We start from the raw sequence: 18452 nt of genomic DNA on the forward strand, positions 1-18452 counted from the left end.
ATGCACCCTAACTTTTAGTGATACCTCCTCACTGTCTGTCCCCACCAGCTACCAAGTCAAATATCTTTATTTTAAAAAAATGAAATGTTGGGGCGCCTGGGTGGCACAGCGGTTAAGCGTCTGCCTTCGGCTCAGGGCGTGATCCCGGCGTTATGGGATCGAGCCCCACATCAGGCTCCTCCGCTATGAGCCTGTTTCTTCCTCTCCCACTCCCCCTGCTTGTGTTCCCTCTCTCGCTGGCTGTCTCTCTCTCTGTCAAATAAATAAATAATTTCTTAAAAAAATAAATAAATAAAATAAAAATGAAATGTTTATATTGTTAATCGAAGTAGGAATTATTCGCTGGGAAAAAACCGAAATAATAAAGTGGTTAAAATTTAAAAAGTCCCATTCCTTATACCTTTTTTCATCTCTCATCACAAATAGTCCAGAGTTTGAAGCGTTCCCTTTAAGAATTGTTTTTCCTATGCAGTCACAAGTATATTTCTCTTTTTTTGGAGGGGGAGAAATTATCTCTCTCTCTCTCTCTATCAGGTAACTTTTTTTCCTACTCATTACAGCATCTTTTCGTGTCTAGAAACAATGAAAAAATTGTTTAAAATTTCTACCTATTGAATACTTAAACAATTATTTCTGGTTAAACAAAATAGGGGATACATCTGTAGCCAGGGTATCTGAGATGAGAAAGTGGGAGAGGGAAGGGAGGGAACGTTGCTTTTCCACTTCACAGGACTCTACATGCAGAAACTCACTTGTCTAGAGCGTAAGGAAGAAATAGGAGAAACTACCGATTCATGGGGTGGGAAGGCAGGTTTTGCTAAACTTTAAAGAAATAATATTTTCTTTGAAAAAATACTCTTTTTTGGAAGAACGTGGTCAACTATGATGATAAAATAAGGACTAAATAAACGCGCATGCTCCCAGGTGCTGTGCCGCACCCTTCTGAATCCTCTGCCCATCTTTTCCCATTCTCCAAACCCACACACTCGAATTTCCGTTAAAGAAAAACCAAAATGGAGGCCACTTCAAGAACAACTTACACGAAAACTTTTATGAAACTAAAAACTAACGGTGCATTTAGTAGTAAATTAAGAAGGATTGAGTATACCTCTAAGCCAACCACCCAGTGCCATGTAACCCCAATTTAAATTGCCCTGATTTCCCCCTAAAGGCTCACTCTGACCTTAAGCATAGTTAAGCCTTCTTAGTGTCGGTAAGATCTTGCAGCTTCCTAGCCCACCAGCTACAAACAGGTAAACTGCAGCCGTGCTAGTCCGGGAGAGCAAGTATGTGTCCAGCAACCAATCACAGTAACAAAACCCCCGTCATGCAAGCTTTAGAAACTCAACGGGAACTGCAGAGAGCCAGGCTTCTTACCACTTTCGGTTTGGAAGTCTCCCTGTTTACAGTTTGTTTCTCCCTCAAGATATTCATATCAAGAAAAGCTCTCTTTTATTTTGACACCTCTTTACATTAAATGTTATTTCATTCTTGGAGCCTAGAAACAATTGAAACTATGGAAGACTCAGAGTAGCTGTGCTGTTTTTTTAAGCATAAATGACAAAAGACAAATGCATTTTTCTTTCTTTCCTTTCCTTTCCTTCTCTTCTCTTTTTCCCTTCCCTTCCTTTCTTTTCCTTTTCTCTTCTCCTCCCCTCCCCTCTTCTTTCTCTTCTCTTCTTTCTCTTCTCTTCTTTCTCTTCTCTTCTCTAAACTATGGAAGACTCAGAGTAGCTGTGCTGTTTTTTTAAGCATAAATGACAAAAGACAAATGCATTTTTCTTTCTTTCCTTTCCTTTCCTTCTCTTCTCTTTTTCCCTTCCCTTCCTTTCTTTTCCTTTTCTCTTCTCCTCCCCTCCCCTCTTCTTTCTCTTCTCTTCTTTCTCTTCTCTTCTTTCTCTTCTCTTCTCTTCTCTTCTCTTCTCTTCTCTTCTCTTTCTTCTCTTCTCTTCTTTCTCTTCTCTTCTCTTCTCTTCTTTCTCTTCTCTTCTCTTCTCTTCTCTCTCTTCTCTTCTCTTCTCTTCTCTTCTCTTCTCTTCTCTTCTCTTCTCTTCTTCTCCTCTCTCTCCTCTTCTTTTGACTTCATTGAAAGCTAAGCAGCTGCAGCGTTAAGGGGAAACAGCACGCCATGACCGAGTTTATTATCCTGGGACTGACAGAGGGAGCTGAGTTTTTGTCGTATTCCTAGTTATTTCCCTTCTCACAGTCATCGGCAATGTGACAGGACTCTGTGAATCAGAAGTGACTCAGAGCTGCAGTGGCCTTCTTCCTCAGTCGCCTCTCCTTCGTGGATCTCTGTTATGCCAGCTCAGATGCTGGCTCATTTCTTACCCAAGAGAAAAACCATTGCCTTCATCAGTTGCTTTTTTCAATTCTACTTTTTCATCGCCTTGGTAATCATAGATTATTATATGTTTATAGTGATGGCTTTTGACCATGACACAGGCATCTGCAAGCCCTCAGTACCTGGTTATATTGGTAACAAAATGTCCAGCTGTGTCTGCCTCTCTCTGGTTGCTGCTCCTTATATATATGGCTTTGCAGGTGGTCTGCATAGACCATCCTGGTTCCACCATCCTGTGGACCCAATGAGATCAACCACTTTCACTGTGTGGACCCTATGTCTCTTAGTCCTCACTTGCTCAAATGCGTGTGTCAAAGAAATTGCCATGCTTGTGGGGCCATGCTGTCTTGTGAAACTCAAATATAATTTACCAAGGAGTAAATAAGGCTCTTGGGTGGCTCAGTGGGTTAAGCTTCTGCCTTCGGCTCAGGTCATGATCCCAGGGTCCTGGGATCAAGCCCCATATCGGGCTCCCCGCTTGGCGAGAGTCTGCCTCTCCCTCTGCCTCTCCCCTTGGCTTGTGCTCTTTCTCTCAAATAAATAAATAAAATCCTAAAAACCGAAAACAAAGGAGTAAACAAAAACGTTAGGATTGTAAGCTTTTAAACTCCATGTTCTTCCTTTGAGATGAGTAGTGAAGAAAGCAGAGGCGTTAGACTATTAGTGGTGGTGATTCTTAGTTGCAACGATGAAGAAATTTTCCTGAGAAAAGTTTCTCTGCATGGTGCGCTCCTATTACTTGGGCATTGTTATTTTTCTAATTTAGATGGATTTTTGCCAGAGGGAGAGCCGAACTATAATTTCAATGCATCCTTTACTCTCCACATTAATGTTTTTAAAATAATTGATTCTTTCCTGTCATTAGGGGAAATGGTGCCTGTAAGACAACATGATGTTTACCCACCACCCTAAAATACTTCCTTGGGCTGATTTTCTCCAGGCCTCTTTTCTTTCTCTCTCTCTTTTTTTTCCATTTACTGAAGATTTAAATTATTCCCCCCCGCCCCACCCCATGAAGGGAGTGGTTTCATCCTCTAATTGGTACTGATTGATCATTTCTTCTTATTAGAGGCAAAATATTTTTTCTTTTTCATCACTACCTTACATTTATTAAATTCTTCTTTAATTACGACATTAGGAGGAGAGCTGATTTGAAAGGGGGCTTTTTTGAACAGTGGCATTCCAATATTCCCAGGACTACCCTCTGAAAAACCCATAAGTGGAGTTTTCATGGGACCTTTAGTCCGTCCCACTTAGCCTATCCCTGCAACTAAAATTGACCCGAAAGCTGGAAAACTGCTCCTCATTGGCCACTTTCTCCAACAATTAGTGTATTTTTAATAATACCACAGTCTTGCAATGCCAAGCAGTCAGTGAATGTTAAAGGGAAATAATCATCTTGTAATTCAGACTGGTAGGAAACAGTCATTTCTAATTATTTGTTCTTTAATGGAATTAAAGATTCTGGCTTAGACTAGAGCCTCCACACAGCCACCGTTTCCGCTGATTCTTACTTTTGACTCTCTGAAAAGGCAAAGTCAGTCAGATTGACCACACGTTCCAAATCCAATTGCTTTATACCAAGATGGAAGACAGCTTGCAGATATTTCATGATTTCGGTGGGTGTTATTATACAGGCGTGGAGAGCTGGTTATTCAAAGCTATGGTCCTTAGGTCTAGAATAGTCCTTAGGGATTATTTCAGGAGGAGATTTAGGCACCTTTATACCTGCAGTCAGAGCTTAAGCATCTCAAGAAACATCTTTTGTGACGTCCATGATGGTGAGCTGCTTGGGATACAAAGATAATTTTGTTGCTCCATCCAAAACACAGTTTTCGTCTTCACCCTACTTGACTTTTGTCACAAAAACAATATCACGGAGTCACCAAGTTCTATTTTATTTTCCGATTCCTCGAGGTACAGAAGGACTGGGTTTTCTGGGCTCCCCTGTAGTTAGTTTGAAACTACTTCTGGCCAATACCTCCACAGGAAGGTAATTTTGTGACTTCTGTGCTGAAGCACCAAAGAGCACGGGGGACCCTCCATGCGCTCTCTTTCCTTGTTGGGATTTTCGGGCCCTTATCTTTCAGTGGCGGAGATGCCAGATGAGACCCGCCTGGCCTCTTGGTCCACGGTGAGCTTCCTCAGAGCCCTGCAGCAGAGCGTGAGGGGGAAATAACGCCGCTGTGATTTGGGGGGTGGTTTTGTTACTGCACTCTCAGCTAGCTTATTCTGGCTTCCAGCCTGTTTGGAGACATCTGACTCTGCCACCTTCCTTGGATCATGCAAATCAAAGCTCTTCTGGGGACGCCTGGGTGGCTCCGGTGGGGAAGCATCAGGAGACTCATGATTTCAGCTCAGGTCACGATCTCATGGGTCCTGAGATCGAGCCCCCAGTCTGACTCTGCTCAGCGGGGAGTCTGCTTGGGATTCTCTCTCTTCCTCTCCCTCTGCCCCTCCCCCGACTGGAGCACACGCACGCGCTCCATCTCCCGCTCTCAAATAAATAAATCTTAAAAAAGAAGAAGAAGAGCTCTCCTGATTTTCCTGCGACTCCTTTGACTTCATCTCTTCAATCTCCCATTAAGGTTCCTCTAGCCAATCCCAGTCTTTATTTATTTTTTAAAGATTTTATTTATTTATTCAACAGAGATAGAAACAGCCAGCGAGAGAGGGAACACAAGCAGGGGAGTGGGAGAGGAAGAAGCAGGCTCATAGCGGAGGAGCCTGATGTGGGGCTCGATCCCATAACACCGGGATCACGCCCTGAGCCAAAGGCAGACGCTTAACCGCTGTGCCACCCAGGCGCCCCCCAGTCTTTAAATATTAAGAGTTTCTCAGTCTTCTACCCTGGACTCTCCCGTCCTCTCATTCTAACTCAATCTTCCTGTATCAATTACCATATGATGAGGACTCTCCAATCTCTCTCTCTAGTTCAGGCTTCTCTCCTAAATTATAGATCCCTATCCTTGTCTCCCTCTTAGTGGATGTCTCCTATGCACCTGAAGCTCAGTCTGCTCAAAATTCAACTTAAAATCTCACCTTCTCTCAAACCTGCTCCTCCAGTTTTGTTTTTTTGTTTTTTGTTTTTTTTTTACTTCTCAGTGAAGGCTATCACCATGTACTGTAGCCATTCTCCAAAGGTGGCCCCAATGAACCATACCTCCTGTGTTCGGATTGTTCCATATTGAATCTATTTGGCCCCATGACCCACTTTCACCAATAGAATGTGGTGGTATTGAGACAAGGCACCAACATCTTCCACTTTTGCACTTTTGGGAGGCTTGAACTGCCACCTAAGATGTCCAGTTACTCTTCTGGAGAGTCTCTATGGAAACAGTGAGGCCCTGGGTCTACACGGAAAGAAGGGAGAGGCCCAACTCTCCCAACATTCCAGATGAGCCAGTTTCCCAGCAAGCCATCTGTGGCAAAGCCCTAGACATGTATTGACGGCATCTTGGATGTTCTAGCCCGAGCTCTGGATGACCGCAAACACATGAGAGGGTACCGATCACCAGAGGAACCATCTAGCTGTGCACCACCAACTGACAGAATCATGAAAAATAACAAAACAATTGTTTAGCTATTTAATGTTGAGTGGTTTGTTATATAGCCATACAGATAACTGAAACACTATATAGCCAGAAACCTGGAAATCATCTTTTCATTTCTCCCCTTCCTTCTCCGCATCGAGTTCCCAGCCCCTTTGGTTATATCTCCTAAATATTTCTTGAATGGTACCTTTTTTTCCTATGTGCCACTGCCCAGTCCAGATTACCATCATCTCCTTCTCTAGTATTGGATGCCTCCTGTAGCAAGAGGAATCATTTAAAATGTAAACATGATTATAGTGTTTGCTGGCCATCTAAAACTTTCTCATTGATCTCTATTGTTTTTAGGATAAAATTCAATTCTTTTAACATTGCTTACAAATCTGTGCAGGGTCTTGTCCCTGCCGATCTTCCAGCTTTACCTTATGTGACTCTAGGTTCCAATCATCCTTGATTTGTTTCAATTTCTTCAGGGTTTCATGTTGTCTCTTGACTCCTTGCTTTTTTACTTGCTGTTCTTTCTCCCTAAAATACTTTCTCCTATGGCCATCCCTTCCTTTTCTCCTTTTTCAAATTCCTACTCATCCTTCAGGTCTTAGTTTAAATATCATTTAAACCTGGAAACCTTCTCTGGTCCTCCAAGCCTGGATTAGTTGTCCCTGCCAAGTGCTTTCATATCATTCATCAATTCTTTCATTCATCAAATTTTTATTGAGCTTATACTATGAGTCATACACTGTGTCATCCTTCCCCTATAATAGCACTCATCATCCTGTTCTGTAATTATTTGTCTAGGTCTGCTATGAGCCTGCAGGCTCGTCAAGGAAAAAAGACTGTTTATCTCATTCTACTTTGTACCCCTGGTATTTAGCACATAATAGATGCTCAGTGCATATGTAATGAATGAATTAAACCAAAGTTAGTCTCCACAGATGGTATGGCTAGTGGAAAGAAATAATTATTCAATAAGTAATCATTTCTGATAAACCTACCGCTTAATATTTTAGCAAATATTTGGCAAGAAAAACAGTTCATGGTTTATTGGAGACAAAGTACAATTTTCAGTGACAAATGAGGATAAAAACTCAAGGCCTGTTTGACTTTCTAAAAGCAGAGTTATTCACGAATTAAAGGGCTGTAGTAAAGACCATTCAGTGTGAAGCCGGCAGCTTTGATTCTGGACCGGTGCGAACATCAGGCTAGATAGGAAAGCTAATGCCGGAGAGTCACTACACCATTTACGTCACCGATCGCACTGGCAGCGTCTGAGTGCCACTCTGAAAACAGCTGAAATATATTTGCTACAAAAAGATAAGGTGTTAGAAATATCTTTATCTACTCTGGAAGACCAAATATACCTCAAAGATGAGTGGTTTCCAGGGTGCTTAGACCTGGTCATTGTGGCCACTCTCAGTAATGACTCTGCCCCTGGTTGGCTGTGAAGCAGCTTACAGAATGCTAGGTAGACTAGTTTCCTTAAATAGCCTACCACCTTTAAAGGTCTTCAGATAGGGTGCTTGAGTGGCTCAGTGGGGTAAGTGTCTGCCTTTGGCTCAGGTCATGGTCCCAGGGTCCTGGGATGGAGCCCTGTGTAGGGTTCCCTGCTCAGCGGGGAATCTGCTTCTCCTTCTCCCTCTGCCCCTCCCCCTGCTTGTGCTCTTTCTCTTGCTTGCTCTCTCTTTCACACACAAGTAAATAAATACAATCTTTTTTTTTTAAAAGATTGTATTTATTTCTTGGACACAGAGAGAGAGAGAGAGGAGTACAAGCAGGGGGAGCAGCAGGCAGAGGGAGAGGGAGAAGCAGGCTCCCTGCATGTGGGGCTCGATCCCAGGACCCTGGGATCATGACCCGAGCCAAAGGCAGATGCTTAACTGCCTGAGCCACCCAGGCACCCCATAAATACAATCTTTTGAAAAATGTCTTCAGATAATTGCCTCTCATTCGTGGCCGCATTTCTAGGTAATTTCTGCAATAATCCTGGAGTAGCCCCCAAAGCATATAGGGGCAGACACAGGCAAAGTCCCTGCCATCAGGGACTACATGTTGGTGACATCTGATGCTTTTCCAGTTAGCGTCACTGTTTCTGGCCCACGAGGTTCTTATATTCATTCCAAAGTGCTTCTACTTTTAGTCTATTTCAGGAGTCCTTTGGAATATTAGGCATGTATAGGAAGCCACCACAAGCCCCTTTTGAAAGTGTGTTGGAGGCAAATAAACATTTCATGTAACAGTTGTTTATTAAATGAAAATTCAGGCTCTATTCCAAAGACTGGTTTCTCTCTTTGGAGAATAAATGTGAACTGTATTTTTCTATGGTTTCTGAAAATTTTTGTCATTGAGAATATTATTTTACAGTGAGAAGTAACAACATAAAAATTAATAGCATACAGAGGTGGAAATTTTGCTATGCCTGTCATCACACACTTGGGGAAGATAGGACCCAGAGAAGAGGTGATTAACCTGATCTCTGATGACATGCAAACAATAGTCAAAAGTGAGCTTTTGTTTAGTGTTTTCAATTAATGTCAGTATAGCTTATATCCTCCAGAATAGGGGAAATCTCTGGCTTTCTAGCCCTACTGTTTTAGACTACCTCCACCCCAGACACGACAAATTGCTCATCACTAAAGATAGATGTTTCTGACTTCTGTATCGGAACTTGGATTACACATGATGCTATTGGGGCATTTGAATCCTAGAGCTTGGGTGGTGTAGTAGTGTGCTAGGGCTGCCGTGGCAAAGTACCACAAACTGCGTGTCTTAACAACCAGAAATGTATTGTCTCACAGTTCGGGGAGCTAGAAGTCTGAGGTCAAGGTGTTGGCAGCATGGGTTCTTTCTGTCGGCTGTGAGAGCGTCTGTTCCTTGCCTCTCCCCTGGACTTTGGCATCTCACTGGCAATCTTTGGGTTCCTTGGTTTGTTGAAGCATCAGCACAATCTCTGCTTTCATGTGTACGTGACACTCTCCCTGTGTGCATATGTGTGTGTCCAAATTTCTTCTTTTTATGAGGATACCAGTCCTATAGCATCAGAGGCCCAGCCCACTCTAATATGACCTCATCTTAACTAATTCTGTCTGCAATGACCTTATTTCCAAATAAGATCATGTTCTTGGGTACTGGGCAATAGGACTTCAATATACAGATCTTGAGGGTGACACAATTCAACCTATAACAGTATCATAGAAAAGGGGATATCATGGGATGAATGGATTGCGGACTCTTGGTAGCTGGTCTATTTTGAGAGATGAGTTCTGGACCAAACTAGATCTGAGGAGTTTGCCTGAAGTTTAGACCTGTGTCTCAGGACGTGTGAGGATCAGTTTTTTCTAGCATAAACCCAAGCCCTGGGTCTCTGGCTGTCCTTGGCCACCTGGGAACTTTGTGGCTGCCATATATACATATAGACAACAGAATATCACACAGCCATAATAAAGATGAGATTGTGCCATTTGAGACAACATGAATGGACCTACAGGGTATTATGCTAACTGAAATACGTCAGACTGAGAAGGGGAGAAAGACAAATACCATATGATTCCACTCATAAGTGGAATCTAAACAAAACAAAACAAAACAAATTGAATAGACAAGAAAAAAGCAGACTCCAACCTGTAAATACAGAGAACAAACTGATGGTTGCCAGAGGGGAGGGAGATGGGCGGTTGGGCAGAATGGGTGTAAGTGGAGAGGAGATACACACCTCCAGTTATAGAATGAGTAGATCATGGGATAAAAGGCGCAGCACAGGAATGCAGTCAATGATATTGTAATCGTGATGTAACGGGACTGATGGCAACTACACTTGCGGTGAACAGAGCATAATGCCTAAACTTGTCCAATCATTAAATTGTACACCAGAAACACTATGTGTTGACTATACTAAAAACAAAAAAAACAAAAAAAACAAAGACTGTGGATTTGAAACTATTCAGAATAAAGAGAAAAATGAGTTGTAGAGTTTACCCCCCAACTTTTCTTAAAGCCTGAAGCTCGGGGAGTGAATGAATAATCGTGTGCCAGAATTTGCTGAAATTACCTATTTTCTCAATTGCTCCATTCATCACTCTTATTTTATAGACGAATATGAACGACCTGCACTCAACATTGGAGACATGTTCTTTCTGTAAAGAGATGCACAAATAAGTCTTTAAAAATATTGTTAGGAAGTTTTAAATACCTCAGTGGGTGCCTTTGAAATATTGAGATGGATTCTTCTGGCAGATCGAACATTATTCAGCTAGGAGTCAGTTCCTCCTCAGACCAGCTACCTTGTGCTTCGGCATAGCACCAGCTCGCAGAATGTGACAGTTCCAGGCACCAAGCAGGAATCGGAGACATAGACCTCATGCTTTATGTAAGAGAATTAGCAGAAACTCATCTCAGTGCGCCTTCAGAAGAGGAAACTAAGCAGACAGCCTTGTTAATTTAGCATATAGACTTGGAATACAGTGCAACCTCCATCATGTCATCAAAATTCAATTAAAACATGGGTTACTGGCCAAAGAAAAGGAGCCAATTTTCTCTCTCCCTCCCTCTCTCCCCTCTCTCCCCCTTTCTTTTCCTCCCTCCCTCCCTCTCTCTCTCTCTCTGTTTGGAAGAGTTCTTGGAACATCACTGAGACCTTAATGGTTCTTTCACTATGGGAGCCAATTTAAAAGGATAGTTCGAGCATTTGAATGACCCCTAATATTAGAAATTAGAACTTGTGCAGTTACCTAATTGCTATTAATTTAAAGCATGCTGGCGCTAGCCATGGTAGGCAAGGAAGCAGCATATTTTAAGGTTTTCTTTTTAAGGACTTTTGATATAATTATAAAACTCTTTGGATCCTGCAGGATCTTCTTTTCTATGGTAGAGAATGTGCAGCGGTGATTATCCACTTAGCTCAGATCTATTCCGTGATTTTTAAAAAACGTTATTTGCTAACGTACACCAGACTTCACACAGGGAAAAGGTAAGCCCACAGGTCCTGTAACAAGATTTGCAGTGTTAAATGTAATTGGGTCTCAAATTTTAAGCAGTTAAATGTCTTAATTTGTTCTTTTCTTCCTACCATAATATAATGAGGATAAACTTTGACACACAGCAGCTCTGCAAAGAGAAGATTTCTCCTTGTTCATTGTTTCTCAAACCAATCTTCCTTCCTGAAATTTGATTTCCGAAGTGCCTTACAGTCCTTAAGCCAGGTGGCTGCAATGAGTCCACTTGGAACATTCATAATCATCTGAGATAAAAGCACATTCTAGAAGCCAGACACACTTAAGACAATCAAATGGGGTTAGTCACCAAGTAGAAATAACTCTTTTAACCTCTCGCTAATTCTGCCCGCTAGGCTACCAACTAGAGCACAGGTTGCTGAAGGGAATCACCTTGGCTCTGAAATAAATAGTATGAATCTCTGTGGGCTAAGTACGTACGTGTTGTCTTATACACACAATTCATTTTTCTGGTGCTTTGGCCCAAATATGGTCAATTGGAGATTTGCCTTGTGGCTTGAAGAAGGAAAACTGTAGTATGCTTTCCAAAGGACCCAGAAGAAGCCTGCCTACAGAGGCCTTTCAACCCTAGACTTAAGTATTTGAATATTAAGTATTATATTTTTTCCATATCGGTTAGCCTTCCAGCTCCAGTAAAGGTCAATTGAGAAAACGATATGATTCTTAGAAAATCAAAGAAATGCAATGTGGAATTTTTGGGGGAAACCATGGATTTGGATTTGACCACACCTGGCCATGTTTTTGTTTTTCAGCAAAATTGGGCTGGCACACATGTTTTCCATTACTCGGGTAGCCTGAGGAGTAACTGCACTTCGTGCTTATGTAGGCCTCTTGTAACAAGGAGGCCCGCCACACCCTATCACTAAAGCCAACTTTCTAGAATTTTTTATGAGGTAGAAGTAACTGCGTTGACTTAAAAAGAGATGTCAAACTTTTCCCTCTTGTTTTTGTTTCCCTCTAAATGGGAAAGTCGGGAGGTTGGTGTTGAAGAAGAATAAGCAGAAGAAAGGTAAACCAATGATATTATTATTTTTTCAACAATGATATTAAAGGCAAAGACAAATAAGGAAAAACTAAAGAACCTATTAAATTTTGACCTTAAAATAAGCATAATAATATACTTTTTAAAAATCCCAAGTACTACTAGAAATGAACTTGTAAGCACCTGTGTTAATTTGAATGTGATTTTTATGGGTGCGCCAGAGCCCAATATTTCTGCCTCAACTAGGAAGCCTCTCATTCCAAGTAACAGAAAACCAACTCACATTGGATTAAATAATAAGGGAAGTAATGGATTTCATGAAACTGCCGTGGTGTGAGTTTCAGAACTGGTTAGCTCAATGATATCATTGTTGGCTCTGTTTCTTCTACTTTTTCAGAGCTGCATCTGTCATCTGCAGTGCGGGCTTCACCCTAAGGCTGGACCCCTTGAGGTAATAGGATATCTGTCAATACAGTTCTGTCCACGTGCTTCCTTTCTCTTATCCAAAGAAAGATAGAAGGCTTTCCTCAACTATCTTACAAAAATTCTGAGATTCCTGCTGATTGAGCCACTGATTGGCTTAAGCCAAGGCCATTGGAACCAATATGCATGACAAGGGGGTGGGATTATCCTGATGGATTTTAACAATCAGATCAGAGCCTTGGAGCTGATGGAGGGGTTAATTTCACCTACACAGCATGATTGCTGTAGAATGGATGTTGGGAAGGCTACTCTGGGAGACTGAATTCAAGAGTCCCCATCTCTGGGGCGTCTGTTATAATAGGAAGTGAAGAACACAAGAGTGAGTTTAAAGTTATTAGAAATCTCAGTGTTTCTATTGAGGCCCTTTTCTGAGAGCTATTACAGAAGGAGAGACTGTGAGATTGGTTGTTCAAGAGTTTCCTCGTTTATGTTACTCAGACATTTCTTCTCTGACTCACATAAAAGTATACTGATGTGCATACTCGTTCAATTCAGAGTCAAAAATCATTCTCAAATTCTGTACGAGGGGATGAACATAAGCGTCACTGAAGCTGGGAATTACCACAAATGTTTTACCAAAACAACAAAAATGTTTTATTAAATGGTTTATTAAAGAAAAAGATATTTCTTGACCTTACTCCCCCCCCCCACCTTTTTACAAAAATAAATAAGTTAGACAAGGGCAAGTGGTAAAGTCTGCCATTCAAGATTCTCCAAATAGAAAACACAATGGCGTCTGTTGGATACTCTTCTGAAATACCAAACGAGATGCACCAGAAAAGAATCTGGTTTAGCGGGTCAAACAGATGACCAGGATCAGCCCCTTTCACCGGCTTCCTGACTTTCATACATTCTTTCCGTTGTCTATCAGGACAGATTGTCTAACGTTTTTTCAATACTACGTCATGCTGGTTGTCTGTTCTCCTTAAATCTCGCTCAGGGTGGTTATACAAGTTCTAGGATGGGTTGAGGCCCACCGGCCCTCTGGACAGGGTGCAGTGCTTGAGATCCTTGGATACTAGTGTTCAAGGTCTTCCTCCTGAGTGCGGGGTGAAGGGAAGAGGGAGAAGGACATGTTAGATAGGGAAATTACTCTTTCCTTCAGTATTCAGTCTCTTGATGTGTCGCAAATGTTGTATTTGAGGAATTATTATTCCTGCACTGAGAAATAAATCCTTCAGTCATATTCTTGACAGAGTTCCTAATGAAAGCACTACTTTCCACTGGAACTCTCTTAGCAGAAGTCAGCCCTTGGATAAAAAGTGCTAATGAATTCCAGCCATTCCCACAGTGGCCCTGGCTCTTCCCTCCCATCAGCCTTCACTTCCTACTTTCATAAATTCCAGACCCAAGTATCCCTGTTGGATTTATTGTTGCCATTCTTGAGGCTGGACATTAAGAATTACAAAATGGTCTAAGAGTTAAAAAAAACATGTCTGCCTATTATCAAGGCACTTGCATGATTTCCCAAACGTATTAATCGTTCAGTTAATGTTTCCCCAAGTGTAGTCTGTGGAACCCAAGTGTCAGAAGATTTTTTGAGAAGAGTCTGGAATAGAGTTTCCTGATGAAATACATTTAGGAAAATGTGAATTTAACACATTTAAATGGGCTACTACAGAACTGTTTGGGCCTTTAATTTGTATTCTACACCTCCAAGACAAAGGATATGCAGTATTTTTCACACATGTTTGACCATGGAATTCTTTCCTCGAAGAGTATTTTGTATCATACGTCTGAGGAACACACTTTGGGAAACGCTCCTCCATGTCGAATCACCATGTTTTCTAGGACTCTCTTAAACTGCTCGTCTATCGTCAGCCTTTGTTATTAGCTGTTCCTAGGCTCCTGTTCCATGACAGAACCCAGTCAGAAATGCTTTGGCATTTTTTTTTCAAGGACTAGCAGGATAGAAAAAGGCTCTCGAGCTATTTTCTCAAGGAGAGCAGATCTGATTCAGAATCAGAAGCCTCTGATTCATCCTAATTGTCGTATTTCTGAGGGCAGAGGACATTTGCCATTAACCTCTACCTGGATCCTTCTTCCTATCTTAAAGTACATTCTGCTATGCAAATACGAGGTCATAATAAACTTGGAAAGTGGTAACACTGTGGTTTTAGACAACTGACGTAAGTTTTATGGAAGCGGTTTTTGCAACCCACTTTGAGGGCGAGGGGGAATGCTGCACACGTAAACTGCAAATGGAGATGAGGCTCTGGTGTAGGCTACAAGTTCACGTTAAGATCCGAGTCAGCCCCAGGGGGATAGATCTCTAATTACTGCACGAAGGGGCAGCAGCTGAAAAGCTCGCAGGCCACTCCCAGAACAGTAACATGGCCCCACGATGGCGAGGCTCTGCCAGGACCAAATACCAAGATGAATTCTCTCTTTGTTTAAGCCGAGACTACATTTCATTGTAGAATTTTGTAATTGAATAAATTCTAATAAACTGTCTTATCTGGTGTGGATTTAGAAGAAGGCTTTCTTTCTATATTTTGTAATGTTCCTATTTTTTCATATTATAAAAGCAATGGATGGTCAGGGTGGGCAAAACACACAAAAGCATGCAGATAGAATAAAAACCACCCATTCTCTCACTAATCAGAAATAACTGCTATCAGTATTTTGGTTTATGTATTTCAATATTTTATTTCCTTTTGAGTTGGTACATATTTATTTTGCACAATGGTTTGCAAATATTTCTGCACTCTTTGTGGCCCTAATGATGTAGGCTAGAGTTTATTTTGGGGGTAGACTCTCTTTCCTTCGAAGAGCTCTACTGATAAGCCTGTCTAGCCATAGAGATACAAGTTCAGCCGGAGTTCTTTTCATACTGTAGCCCTGAATGATGGTAGAGTAGTTTTATTGCTGTAGCGTGTGGTATATTACTACCAACACTGGGTAATACCAATGCTAATGGAAACTGTGAACATTTTTTATATGCTAGAATATGTCCTATGTTAAATACATTTTCCGATTCAATTCTCACAATAACACTCTGTGGTATGTTCTATTATGCCTCATGTCTAACGCACAGAGGGGATAAACAACTTGCCCAAGGTCACAGGTAGTTAGCGGTAGAGCCGGACTCTGAACCTGGACATTCCAACTCCAGGTCTGTGCTCCTTCTTTAGGTTGAGATGTTAACTGAGCCATTTGGTAAGGTAAAGGCTGCTTTCATTGTGGACTGAGGGTAGCCCTAAGAAATCATCATGCTAACGGCTGACGTGGTCCGGTTCCTCTGGCATGTTCGTATATAAGGGCGCACTCCAAGGGGCAGGAATGGGGAGGGAGGGGAAGAGAGATAGAATGAAAGAGCAAACTCTCGTTGAGTGTGTCTTTCATGCCACAGCTGGCCAGAGGCCACAGCTAAGGAGGAGGAAAAGACATGGCGCCCTGTGAACAGGTGTGGCCAATGGATTGAAAGAGCAATGACACATGAATTGTAATTTGGTGTTTTTCTTTCTTACCTTGTAATTTGGCCATGCTAATCCTTAAGCCATATTTAAGTCGATTAGACCACAAGAGTCCTCTGTTAGCTGGTGTCTGAAGAATAAAGAAGAGATGGGTTGTGTCCATGTTTGGGGCTTAAGTGTCAAAAGAATGACGAAATAGGGAAAAGGGCCTGAAGAAGAAGCCAGTGGCAGCCGTGGAAGGCTGGAAGGTGGAAAACCACAATCGGGACACGCTGAAGGTCCTCACAAGTAACTGAAGGGAGGACCAGACTTCCCAGAGCCCTGTAGGATGGGGCATGGATTTATATTTGGATATTATGGGGAACTCAATCCTGTAAATCTTGAAACCTGGGGACACTTGGGTTACATATAGAATACAAAACATATGATACATAATTTATTTTACTTATAAAACTTGAAACTTGAATCATAATATGTATCATTTGAGATCATGGCTTTTTATTGTAGTATTTTAGTGTCAGTATTTTTTTTAAAGATTTATTATTATTTGAGAGAGAGAGAAAGAGAATGAGTGGGGGAGGGGCAGAGGGAGAGAAAGAATCTCAAGCAGACTCCCCACTGAATGTGGAGCCTGACAGGGGGCTCGATCTCATGACTCTGAGATCATGACTTGAGCCGAAATCATCAGTGGGATGCTTAACCGACTGAGCCACCCAGGCGCTCCTTTAGTGTCAGTATTTTAACAATTTAAATTACATGTTTTTGAAAATGCAATTTTTCAATGGTAGAATGTTATTATAATGATGTACCATAATTTTCACAGCTATTTCCCTATTGCTAGATATGTAGAATGTTTTCTAATTGTTTTGCCAATATAAATAACAATGTGATTTTAGTATAGAAGTACAAAAGCACAGGGAATATAGTTAATAATTTTGTAATAACATTAAATGGAGACAGATGGTGACTACACTTATCGTGGGATGCACTGAATAATATATAGAATTGTCAAATCACATGCTGTACACCTGAAACTAATAGAGCATTTTATGTCAACTATACTTCATTAATGAGTATTTAAAATAAATAAAATTTAAAAAGGAAATACTTTGGAAAATAATAATGTGAGACAAGGATACTCATTATCAGCATTTACTAGTCATCTTAGCAATACAATAACACATGGAAAATGAAGATGTAATTGAAAAGAGACAAAATAATCTTTTTTTTTTGTAGGTAATAACTGACTACATAGAAGATGCCTGAGAAATGATAAACAATGTGTTACAACTAATAAGAGAGTCCCACAAAGTTGCTGGTCCAAGAGGACCATATAAAAAGGTGATATTTTGGTACACTAACAAAACCAAGTAGAAAATTATAGTCTCTAAGTTCAATTTTGATCAAAATTCCAAGAGGCAATTTAGAGAAAATTTACAGTTTACCGTAAAATTTATACGGAGGAGTAAAGTCCAAAAATGACCAAGACAATTTTAAGAAAGGAAGGAAATTTACCCTTCAATATCTCAAGGCTTAATCTAAAAACACACTAATTAAGGAGTGCGATATTGGTGTAGGGATAGACAAATAGACCAAACGGAATGGAAAAATGTCCCCAAACAGCCTCTCAGACTTATGCAAAACAGCCTCTCACAGAAGTGACATTACAAGTCAGCAGAACAAAGGATGAGTTATTTTGTAAGTGGTTCTGGGAAAATAGACTATCCAAAAGGAAAAAATATTAGACCCTACTTTACTTAAGATCCAAATGTGAAATTCAAAACTTTAAAAAATTTTAAGAGTAGGTAGCAGAATATCTTTAGAGAATTGGAGTAGTGAAGGATTTCTTTTTTTTTTTTTTTTTAAGATTTTGTTTTTATTTTATTTGACACAGAGAGAGAGAGAGGGCACAAGCAGGGGTAGTGGGAGAAGGAGAAACAGGCTCCCCGCTTAGAAGGGAGCCTGACGCAGGGCTCGATCCTGGGACCCCGGGACCATGACCCCAACCGAAGGCAGACGTTTCACCGACGGAGCCATGCAGGCACCCGGGATAGTGAAGGATTTCTGAAATGGGACTCAGGAAGCACAAAACATGGACAAATATTCATATATTTACTATGTCGAATTAAAAATTGACTGTTGAAAGACAGGATAAAATTCTCAGGACAAGCCACAGATGGAGAGAAACATCTGCAATGCATGTGATTGATTAAGGAGTAGGATCTAGGATCTTCACGAAATCCCTAAAAAGTAATTTAAAAAAAGCAATTAAATAGGAAAACTGGCAAAGAAATGAACGGGCAACTCACTGAAGTGAAACTGAACCATTTAGTAAAGATGTGAAACTATCCTCCGTTCTACCAGCAGTCGGGGGAATGCTAATCAGAACGCTGAAGCACCATTTTCCTTCCACCAGACAGGCGGAAATGAAGAAACCTGACATAGCAAGTTTGGGGTATGATGGGGGAACGGATCTTCCACACACTGTTATCAGGTTACTAGAAACAATCACTTTAAAAAGCAGTTTGGTGGGGGGCGCCTGGGTGGCTCAGGCAGGTGAGCATCCAACTCTTGATTTCAGCTCAGGTCATGATCTCGGGGTCCTGGGATCGAGCCCCCCCCCCCATGCTCAGCAGGGAGTCTGCTTCAGGATTCTCTCCTCTCCCTCTGCCC

General features: G+C 41.3%; 1 protein-coding gene across 1 annotated transcript in view; it reads left to right on the forward strand.

The window, feature by feature from the left end:
- The window catches only part of PHOX2B (paired like homeobox 2B), a 41126-nt gene extending 28791 nt beyond the window's left edge, over window positions 1–12335 (forward strand). Inside the window, exons 7-9 of the mRNA XM_040624916.1 lie at window positions 4435–4508; window positions 10737–10855; window positions 12278–12335. Coding sequence (XP_040480850.1) covers window positions 4435–4508; window positions 10737–10855; window positions 12278–12335 — 251 coding nt within the window. The remainder of the gene's footprint in view (window positions 1–4434; window positions 4509–10736; window positions 10856–12277) is intronic.
- The last annotated feature ends 6117 nt before the right edge of the window (window positions 12336–18452 follow it).

Source organism: Ursus maritimus, unplaced genomic scaffold (assembly GCF_017311325.1).
Source record: "Ursus maritimus isolate PB19 unplaced genomic scaffold, ASM1731132v1 scaffold_8, whole genome shotgun sequence".
NCBI lineage: Eukaryota > Metazoa > Chordata > Mammalia > Carnivora > Ursidae > Ursus > Ursus maritimus.